The sequence below is a fragment of the Camarhynchus parvulus genome, chromosome 8 (genome assembly GCF_901933205.1).
Source record: "Camarhynchus parvulus chromosome 8, STF_HiC, whole genome shotgun sequence".
Lineage (NCBI taxonomy): Eukaryota > Metazoa > Chordata > Aves > Passeriformes > Thraupidae > Camarhynchus > Camarhynchus parvulus.
This window is the reverse complement of record NC_044578.1, coordinates 1,512,411-1,523,602: the sequence shown is the minus strand read 5'-3', so window position 1 is coordinate 1,523,602 and position 11,192 is coordinate 1,512,411. Positions and strand designations below refer to the sequence as shown.

The 11,192-nt window shown below is 43.7% G+C and overlaps 1 protein-coding gene across 1 annotated transcript in view; it reads left to right on the top strand.

The window, feature by feature from the left end:
- The first annotated feature begins 355 nt into the window (after positions 1–355).
- Positions 356–11,192, top strand: part of LEPR (leptin receptor) — a 29,664-nt gene continuing 18,827 nt past the window's right edge. Inside the window, 4 exon segments of the mRNA XM_030953367.1 lie at positions 356–485; positions 3,796–3,854; positions 5,890–6,183; positions 7,103–7,220. Of these exon segments, the coding sequence (XP_030809227.1) occupies positions 3,815–3,854; positions 5,890–6,183; positions 7,103–7,220 (452 nt within the window). The 5' untranslated portion in view covers positions 356–485; positions 3,796–3,814.

Genomic DNA, 11,192 nt, shown 5'->3' with positions numbered 1-11,192 from the left:
CGTGTGAGGCTCCCGGTGTTACAAACCCTTCCCGTGTGAGGGTTCCAGTGCTCCAAACCCTTCCCTGCCCCTTCCCGGCTATCCCGTGTGAGGGTCCCGGCGTTTCCAACCCTTCCCTGCCGCTTCCCGGCTATCCCGTTTGAGGGGCCCGGTGTTTCCAACCCTTCCCGGCTGCTTCCCGGCTATCCCGTGTGAGGGGCCGGGGCGGGCGGGGCGCTGGGCCGGGGCGGGGCGGCGGAAGGGTCGGGGCTGAGGGGAACCGGGGGAAGCTGAGGGGAACAGGGGGAAGCTGAGGAGAACGGGGCTGGGGACGGAGGGATCGGGGCTGAAGGGAGCCGGGGAAGGCTGAGGGGAGCCGGGCTGAGGGGCCGGAGCTGAGGGGAGCCGGGCTGAGGGAAGCGCCCGTCCGGGGCTCGCTGTCGGAGCAGCGCCGTGGCAGCGTCGCTTCAGCCGCCAGTCGGAACCCCGAGAGCAAGGAGAAGCAGGTTGGTGAATTTACTTTTTATCCTCTTCTTTATCTCTAATTTCCTGAACCATCCCCCTGAACACAGCCTGCAGCCAGTTCCACATCCCGCTCGCAGACCCAGGCGGTTTCAGCCCTTTCCCTCCTTCTATTCCCTGAGATTCAGTGTCAGAAACAAAACAAAAATAAATCTGGGTGAATGTGGGCTGTGAGTCCCCGATGCTGCGGGAGCTGTGATAGAAGAGAACTTCGGAAAGTTAATGAGTGGTACAGCATTTATAAATGTGTTTTGTAATGAACACACGGAGAGCCCTTAACTTCCAAGCGTGCCTATAAAGCAATATAACCTCTAAGTGCCAAGGAATCCCAGGAGCTCTGCTCGTAAGGAAGGACGGATGCACAGCATGAATGAGGAGTGGTTTCACTACAAACAAGAGAAATTCCATGGTCTGGAGAAACTCTGAAGAGTTCGGGACGTTTTGCTGTCGAGTTTTGGGGGAGAGGCTCCACCAGCAGGTTTAGAGTTGGATTTGTAGCTGTGCTTCTGCCCAGCTTGGGCTGCCTTTATTAAAGCTTTAATATTAGCAAAATTATTCAGTGTGGGTCCTACTCATTTCTATTTTGTGTGCACCACTTTCTCAGAACTCTTTTTTAAGAATGGTTTTTAATGTACTCAATGGCAAATGGAATTCCATGTTCAGACTGACAGGACTGGAAAGCCCTTGGCACCTTAAACAACATGTCAGAAGATTCTGTGCATAGACATTATTGCTAAAACATTTTTATGCTTTCTAGAGATGTTTAATATTTAAAACCAGCTGTAGTGCAGTGCTTGCAAAAATCAGGGATGGTTTATATGGGTTTCCATGCCAGTGCAGCTGTTTGTGGGTCCTGCTCATTTCAGGCTATGCTGAACCTGTTTCCCATGCTGATAAGCCAGGGAATTCTAGGATTTCTCACCTGTCCTGTAAATAAAAATGATCTTATTTCATTGCTCTTCTCCTTGCCTGTCATATCTGTTGTGTTTTGGTTTTAATCCCAACTCTTGGTGCTGAGCTATTCTGTGGTTGATATGGACAGGAATATAGTATTTACATAAGAAATCAGAAAAGTTCTCGTACCCAGCAGCAGCAAAGTCAGTGGTTCCAGAATAATGTAAGATATATTTGTTCAAAAGGACTCAAATTCCTTTCTTTTGTATGGACACTTCCCCAGCCTCAAATAAACCAATTTGTCCTGGCTGTGTTCATTTATTTGCTCCAGGACAGAGCTTACAAGTTGTAAGAATTCTCTTTATTTAACTTCCTGTTCCCGTATATGTTCCTGTAAAACTTGTACTCTTTCTTACAGTGGAGTAAGGAATTCTGGCAAGCTCACTGTTCTCACTGGAAAAGGTTTTGGGGAATCCTGTCTGCTCCAGCAGTGCATTTATCCTGCCCTGGGACTTACCTCTTTTTACCCAAAGTTTACACAAGGAAGGCTGAACTTTGAACAGAGAAGGGGCTGCTTCTGTGGCCATGCAGCTTTCAGGGCTTTTTGGTCATGTTGAGCCCTGGGTTTGGTCAGGAATGTTGTTGGGAAAACACCTCTGTAAAAGCCAGGGTGATGTGACAGGAGATCCCAGGCTGGCCTGAAAAGTGCTTTTGCCTTCTGCTCTAAGTATGAAATTAGTGCTGACATCAGAATCTCTGATTGCTCTGTCTGCCTATTTTTATGTCAGAATCCCAAAATCATTAAGGCTGGAAAAGCCCTCCAAGAGCATCAAGTGCAGCCTTGTCCCCAGCCCTGAGTGCCACTTCCAGGAGTTCCTTGGACACCTCCAGGGATGGGAACTCCAAACCTCCCTGGGCAGCCCCTTCCCATCCTGACCACCCTTCCCAGGGAGAAATTATCCCTTAATTTTTTTCCCTTTCATCAGGAAATTAAAAAACCTTTTTCTTCACTAAACTACACAGAAATTATAATTTTCCTTCTGTATGGGATTCTGGGGCTCTGTGTTTATTTTCTTCTCAGTGTAAATGGGTATTTCATGGGGGAAACTTAACACCCAGGGCCTATGGATAACTTCATAAATTTTGGAAATGGATGTCCAGTTTTCTTGGAAGTGATCTCTGCCATTTTCCTGCTGGAAAGTGCTTGAAGGATGGACAGGGATTTTTGTTGCATCTGTGAGAGAGGAACATGGGCTGTTTCTCATTAAACCATTTAATAGTGTGAATAATGTACATTTATGTCAAATAAACTCTTTTAAAAGGTACTTTTTGCTTCTGAAATTAGGGAAAATCTAACTAATTTCAGTTATTTGGGAGTAATTCCTGTCTGTATCTTTGTGAAATGACCTGATAGCTCCATAATTCCTCTGGCCCTCATGGCTCTCTAGCAGAAATAAACTAATGGAAAAGGAACAGGTGAGGTGGGCGCCTACCAGCTGTGCTGAGAGCCAAATTGTCCCCTGAAACTGGAAAAGTCTGAGATTCCCTCTTTAATAGCTGAAAATGGAGCTGAAAAAGCACAGTGGATGGGGAGGAAAGAGGATGGGATTGGCTGATCCTGCAGAGCACAGTGCTGGAGAAATTCAGCTCCACTGGATTTGTGGGAGAGCAGGCAGGAGACAGGGACCTGGGAATTGTGACATCCCTGGGCAGCTGGCTGTGCTTCAGGTAGATATGGAATACAGAAATAAATCTATTTTCCAGGACATGCTGCCCCAAAGTGCATTACATAACCTTGGCACTGCCTCTTTTGGCTCCAGGGATGTTCTCAAGGAAACTGCCCTCAGAAATATTCCAGGAATGGAACCCTTTGGAGGGATTCCCTAACTCGAATTTCTCACCCTGGCATTTGCTGCCTGACTTGAGCTGTGGGTTTTACTCAGCACTCAGCTCCTGACTACAACAGCGGCCAAACTCTGCTCTGTGGAGCTTTGACTATAAAAATATATTTTGATTTTAGCAGAATTTATGTAACTATTGGATGAAAATACAAAAAGAACAAAGTATCTGAAGTGAAGGAACAATAATGAAATGTTGCTGTAAGGTTTAGTGAAGTCTTCTCTGTTGGAATGGGTGAGCGCTTCTGTGTCTGCTGCACTTGGAAAATTCTGATTTTTTCCTCCCTTTCTGGCCTGTTCTTCCTTTCCTGGTGTAGAGAGGAGTCTCTCCTCATCCCAGAGTGTTGGAATTAGATGATTTTTAAGTTCCTTTCCAAACCATTGTGGTTTTTCCATGATTCTGCTTACAAAGGTGTGAGCACCAAATGAACTGAAATACACCGAAATGAAACAACACACTGATAATTATAAGCCCTCCATTAATTTTCTGTGTGTTTTTCAGGTCAGCTCTACAAAACAAGATGTGTTGGCAAATCATCCCAACCATGTTTGTGCTGATGGGTGAGTCAGTAAAAAATATTCCAAAGCCCAGTTTGGGATGACTTTTCAGATCAGGAAACATTGTTAAAAAATACATGTTGAGTCAGGACACATCCAAATAAATGCCCTGGACAGATTTGATGAGATAAAAGCTTGTGGGGAGTTTGTTTTGTTGCCCAGAAGTGCAAGGAGAGCTCCTCTGCTCCTGGGGATGCTGCCATTCCTGCTCCCAGGGGCACCACAGGGCTGCTCAGCTCACTGCAAATGCTGCATTAATAAACTGGGAAATGCCTCTGACAATATTGGCATCTGCTCTGCAAGGACAGCTGGTATTTGCCTTCCTTTTTATTTTTTTTTTAATTAAAATAAGGACTATTTAAAGGGTTTTGATGGTGGTGCTTAGGGAGAAAGCAGATCCTGTAATCCAGTGGAGTTATTTGGAAAATTTGTGTTATTTTTACAAAATATGAGTAAAAAAGGTTAATAAATCATTAAATTTAGGTACCTTTTATATACATAAACACCTTTTTATCTTGCTCTCTATACTTTTATCCACTCAGTATCAAATACTGCATTGCTGAAATTCTTGTAAGTACCTTTTATTGAGTAGCTTTAACTGGAAAACCTGGATGCTCCAGGGAGATTTCCTGGCATTTCAGGGCAGTTTGTCACCATCTGATGGCCCTGCTGCTCTGGGGACAGAACTGCAAGTCAGGCCTTCCTCTGGGTCATTTTAACCTCATTTTTTCCGTTTCTGAAGAAAGGGGCTGAGCACATTTTTGACTTTATAAGATTTAATTAATCCCTTGAGATGATCTGTGATACACAAGGGGGAAGTTCTTTAGAAAAAGAGATGAGCTGGGGACAGTGCTGCTTCTCTGTCCTGCTCTGTGTCACTTTTTTTGTCCTTTTTTAATCATGGATTATGGCCTGAGAGTTTGTTTGCTCCACTCCTCCTGCTGGAGGCTAATGAAGCTGGGATTTACAGAGGCACAAACTCTGTTTAGTGGGAGAGCAGGGAAGAGCAGAGCCCTGCAGGAGCCTGGCAGCACAAAATCTGTGTGGAGGGAAAGCAAAACCCTCTGCAGAATAAAACTCTGCATCTCCTGGTTTTAGCAGCTTTTCTTTAGAGCTCTCATTTCATATTTTGGTATTATTCAACGCGTGCTCTGTGCTAGAGAATTATGAACTTCTATTAATCAAACAGTGCCAGAGATATTCTGGTATTTCTTATTTTGGCTGTGGCAGGGCATAGAGCATCAGTTAATTTCTATTTAATGAACTGCTTAAAATTTCTGCCCTTCCTGAGCAGAACACAAAGTGCACCCATGCCCCTGTGCCTTGCTGTAAGCAGAGCTTTAATCTGTAAATTCAGAGTGTTTTACAGTGTTTTCCCTGCTCATCCTTCTCTCAACCATTGTGAGCACGACTCAAGCTATGACATCAACAAATGTGCTCTGAGTGGTTTTATTTTAAGTCTTATGGAAAAAAAAATTATCATTTTCCTGCCTCTCACTTCCCAGATAATGCCCTGGGGTTGTGCAGTTGCACCCACAGGAATATTGTCCTTTTTTATTTCACAGTTACAGTGGGACTATGTCTCATATTTACAACAGGATTATATTTGTATTGAAATGGAGCTGTTTTAAAAGAGCTGGAGGGGATCTGTTCCACGGGGAGATGAGACTCACACCCAGCTAAGGATTCACTGCAGTTTTGGTTAATAAAAGCCAATTTATCCCAAAGAGATGCTTCACCTGCAATCTTGGCCTTGCCTTTTTTCAAGAGATTGAGAAAACAGAAGTTTAGGTGCAGAGGGGGTGGGGTAAAATCTGAAATCTGCCACCTGTGACACCATTCAGAGAGGATGTTTTTAGTGATTTTGTCTTTACCTAGAAGGGATATTTTTATTAATTTTGTCTTTACCTCAGGGAACAACTCCCCAAAACAACCTGATTTTTACCTCTTTCTGTTTCACATCAACCACTCCCTTTTACTTGTTCAAAAATATGAACTTTTCCTTTTGTTTCCAATACTTTTCCCTTTACATTTGCAGACTTCCTTCAGATGGCAGCTGCCCATTGCATGGTCCATCCAGTTCCTGCCAGGAATTTCACACTGCCCTGTGTGCTGCTGAATGAGACCTTTCTGAGCCCTTTCTCAGCTGGGAGCTGGTCTGGTTTGAGGAGAGAACTTGGAGCACCCAAAATCAAGCATTTAATGAATGAAGAAAAATTTCTGTGTTGCCTTTGGAGTGCCAGCAACATTGATTGTTCTTTGTACAGAGCAAGCATGCAGGCAAGGAAGTTTATTCCTTCAGAAATAAATCTCTCTGCTCCTCAGAAAATAGGTGGGTTTAGCACTCAAGGGCACAAGGAGTTAATTATTCCAAAAATATTTAGGTTTTTTTTTTTTGTTTGGGAGGAGAGGGGTGGGTTGGATTAATGGGGATTCGCTTTTATCCTGGGCAGGCAACACAGTGTGGCAAAATCCTTCCTCAGAGAGGTAAATTCCTTCCTCAGGGAGTAAAATCCTTCCTCAGAATGTAGTGGAAGGTGGAGGAATTGTGCAGCACAGTTTCAAAAGGGAATAAAAAACGTTGGCTGTCTTTCCAGGGGAATTGTGAATAAAATATGGAGCACTGCATAAGAGGACATAAACCCAGATCTTCAAAGGAGTTTAGACACTGTGAGGAATGTTTTAAATATTTTTGGTGGATGTGGGCTTTAAACTCCATCAGCAGGCAGGGGAGATGGAGAGCAAATGGCATAATTTCTACATGAATTATGAGGCTTTAGATAGTGAATGTGCAGTAAATGTCTGTACATGGATTAGGATTTTTTTTTCCCAAGGATTTTTTTCTCCTCCTGTCTCTGAGGAGCACGGAGCTGGCATCCTGCTGCCAGGAATCTCCTTGACCTCAGTGGGTAGAATTTCATTCCACAAATCCCCAGCTGGGGCTGTGCCACTTCCCAGGACACAGCAACCACCATCAGCTTCATTTTTCTTCACCCTGCAGCCTTGTCCCTAAATCCAGGTAAAAAATGTTCCTTCTTTAATCATGACAGTGCAGAACCATGTGGATTGTGAGCCTTGGAAGTGTTTAAGGTGCCCAATTCAGATTATTCATAAATATTTTTCCATCTGTGGTGCAGCCTCACTTTCAGGAAGATCTGTTCCTTGTCCTCTCTTTGTGAGTGACTTCCATCCAGGTATTTTATTTTGTTTTAATGCAGTTCAGAAATGTGTGATCCCTTTCTTTTGTCCAGACTGGAGCTGGAACGTGGAATGTTGGGTTAGAGGCAGGCTGGACCTGTTGGTTTGTAACCTGCAGCTTTTGAAGCTGGACCTGAGAGCTGACTTGAAGGTGAATCTTTTATACTCTGGGTAAGTACAGGATTTACTGTTAAATCCCTCTGGAAAACTGAAAGCATCTCCTAAAACATCAACATTCCAGCTTCCAGCATGGTGGGAGCTTCAGCTCTGCAGATTTCACTTTGTCCTGTCTAAAAGTAATCCTGGATAAGATGGAAAGTTTGTGGTTATTTGAATGAAAAGTAGTTGGAATGGAGAGTCCCCCTTCTCTGTCCTTCACATGTTTCTTAAAATATTTTAATGAAATCAGCATTGACTTCTTAAGGTATCTTTGTTGTTAGAATTTCTTAATTTTAAAGTTTTGGTTCTGCTTTTTATTTGTTTTTGACCATAATCTTGTCTCTCTTGAAGTAACTGTGGTACTTTACATGTGATCCAATGGCAGATGCTGCTGTCATCTCATTGGCACTGTGGTGAATATTCCCTGGAATGCTGAGAGATGGAATCCTCCTGCCTGTGGGATGGGCAGGTCTGCTACACATTGGTTACAAAAAGATCTGTTTGATACCATGAAACCACCCTGGTTTTTTGTGGATTATTGATAGGTTTGAGGAGACACACAGAGACTTCATTTCCTGATGAAACAGGATAAACTGAAATAGTTGAATTAGCTGAATTTATAGAGGACTTCCTGAACAGCCAGGTCTCATTTGGCACAAATCATCCCTGTAGCCAGAGCAGAACCCAAATGTATTATTTAGGAATAAATATGCTTGTTCAGCTGACACAATATTTAAATCCCATTTTGGTGAGGTGGGTTCCCATTTCCAGTGCTCCTCATGACTGTGACTCCTGAAATACCATTCCATGGGTGTTTGTGGGGGAAGCAGCTCTGCCTTTGCTCTGCTCCATCCAGGCTCAGCTGCACAGGAAAGGCTTTGCCAGTGATCCCAGTGCAGAAATCTCTGTATGGAAATTGTTTTGGGATGCCACCAGCCTGGAGCCCCAGCTGGGCTGAAGAGGTTCCTTGTGTTAGGAAGGGAATTCAGTGAGTTCCATGCCATTTAGGAGAGCAGGCTCTGTGGACTCAGCAGGGTCTCTGTTTGATTTCTCTTTGCTGCAAAGATGAGAAGCAAAGCAAAGCCTTGGAGAACTCATTTCCCTCCCCACATTGCATATTAATATTTTCCTTTTAGGGTCCCTGTGTTCTGGGGAACAGCAAGCACAAGCATTTCAACCTTTGGGAAGGTGACAGCTTTCCCTGTTGGCTCTCTGATACCTTAGCATTTTATTCCTGAGCCAAAATACCTTGAAAACATTCCCAGTTTTAAAAATATGCATTCCTGGCATGTGTTTCTCCCTGGGAGTCTGGAGATCCAGCCAGGATTCTCACATGCAGGGCAATGCACAAAAATAATGATACAGAAGAATCTACAACAGAAAAGCTTGGGTCTCTCACAGCTTTTTCTTTTCTTTTTTTCCTTTTTTTTTTTTTCAGCATTAGAGAAGTCTCCTCTTATTTACCACATCCACAGTTTTCCTGCTTGGAAATAGCAGGAATGGGAATGTTCTGTTCTGCCCATGGCAGTGCTCTGTGACAGGCTCAAGTGAGGGAGAGGATGGGGCTTTGAAAATGTTATTCCAAAAGAACAGAAAAAGAAATAAGAGAAAAGGTTATTCCAAAGCTTCATTAGACAAGTTGGGTTAATTGTCTACCAAACATCTTTCCTGCTGTCTGATCCCAGGAATGCTGTAAAGCCCAGGGTTAATTTGATGAGCTGGAATCTTCAGCCTCAGGGATCCCCTTGGTTTCATTTTGAGCACTGATTATCATCTGCCCTTTGAGCTCATGAGGCTGCATTCGTATTTGGACTTATTTGAAGTACCTGGGAGGCTCTCCTCCAGTTCTGGGCCTAAATTCCCATGTTTTTTAAGGATAAATCATGCAATCAGTTGTGCATTGAGCCTCTCCAGCCAGAGAAAACCAACCTCTCATTAGAGATTGATGAGCTCAGCAGCCTCAGATCTGCTGCAGTTTCATGGGGCAGCTTCTTCAAATAAAGATTTTTCTAGAGCTACCATTGATCAAAAACATTGGGAAATATTTATGGAGAAAATCCTGGAAGCCCCAGACAGCTTTGCTCCATCCTTTCCCATTAAAGGCAGTGCTTGGAAAGGGTATGGGAATAATGTGACAGCAGAGTTAAAATGGTGACCCTATTTCACAACCACCTGGTTGGGATGGACCTTTCCTGAAAATTCAGGTAATTTGCCCTAAAAGGAGTTCTACTTTTTCTTTTCAATCACAAGAACAGGATTGAAATTCAGGCAGGACATTTTGCAACATCTAATTGAAAGTCTCCAAGTTCCCCACGGGGCCACAGATGAATTTAGCAGGAGAAGCATCACCTTCTGAAGGGGGTTGAATATAAATATAAAACATTTAGGACTTCCTACGTGTTTCTTTTCCAATGTGTTGGCTAAAAGAACTCTCTGTGACAGGATTTGTGTGGAGGAGCTGACCTCTCCTCAGCTTGTGAAGGTTAATAAGTCAGGAGAGGAGGTCTTTAGCTTTTGTCTCCCTTTACACTGCTTTTTTTTGGTGCAAACAAGTTCATTTGGATGGTTAAAAATTGAAATAATTATTAGGAATGATGAGGGGCTGGTGTGGTGGTAACCACTTTCCAGATAGATCAGATCAAAGACGTGGTTTGAAGAAAGAAATTTGTTTTCATGGATTGATTGTGGCTTTTGGAGACCAATAAAATCTGTGAGCAACAGGAGAAGGCAGAGACGCTTCAAAGCAAATTCTGCAAAGTTTTTGAAAGGAAATTCAGGAGAAAACAGTGGAGCCACATCTAGAAAAACCAAATTATTCCAAGTAATTTCAGAGCTCTGTGTCTGCCAGATACCATCAGCATAATTCCCGTGTCCTAAAGTCTGCGAGTCCTGGTGAGAATTATTGTAGGAATGTCAGGATGGACTGTCTGGAGCATTAATAAATGTAAACCATACCTTGACATGGACCTGCTTGGGGCTGTTCCTGCAGAGCACAGGAGCTGGGAGGGCAGGGCTGCCCAAATTCCATGGTTTTCCAGCCTCACAGGATCCCAAGATGCAAAAAGATCAGTGAGGGATGGGGGGAGTGGGGCTGGGATGATCCAGGAGTGGCTCCCTGAAGTCCCAGCCTGAGCTCTTCCCATCCTCCATAATTCTCCTCATTTTTTTGATCTTTTCCTCTCTAAGCAGGGCAGGATATGGAAATGGAATTGGTGAATCATGGCCAGTTCCCTGTGCTCTGCTCTCAGATAAATGGAGCAGATAACAAATGGACTAAACCCAAAAAATAAAGCAGCAGATCTCGTCCTTCCCTCTCCTCCAATGCAGAGATCTCTGCCCTGCCTGAATCCAAGTGTTCCAGTGACTCATGCCAGCTATAAAACCATTGGAAAAATGTACTGAAAGGCTCTTATTCCATGAATTTCCATTTCTTTCTCTGAATTAGTAAAACAAAACCCTTACTGGACAGAAATAATTCCAAAATCACTTCAGAACAATTCCAAACAGGAGCTTTTTATTTTTTTTTTTTTTTTGGGTAAGGATGAAACGTGAAAAGCAGGAAAGAATCCGAGGTGATTGAGCTGTCAGGGTTTGTCTTGGCTTTGCTGCTGGGAGAAATTTGGCCTCAAATTATTTGCACTATTAAATTCCCAACCTTGGGGAGGCTTTAGTCACTGGATACCTGCAGAATTCCATAAATGTGGGTTTCTGGGAGAGCCTGAAGAGTAGAGATGAGAATGAAGAATCCTTTTGGGAACTGCTGGTTCTGAAGATTCAGATGGGATATTGGGAAGGGATATTGGGATATTGGGAAGGGATGTTGGGATATTGGGAAGGGATATTGGGATATTGGGAAGGAATTGTTCCCTGGGAGGGTGGGGAGGCCCTGGAATGGATTTCCCAGAGAAGCTGTGGCTGTCCTGGATCCCTGCAAGTGTCCAAGGATGGGTTTGGAGCAGCCTGGGACAGTGGAAAAGGTCCCTG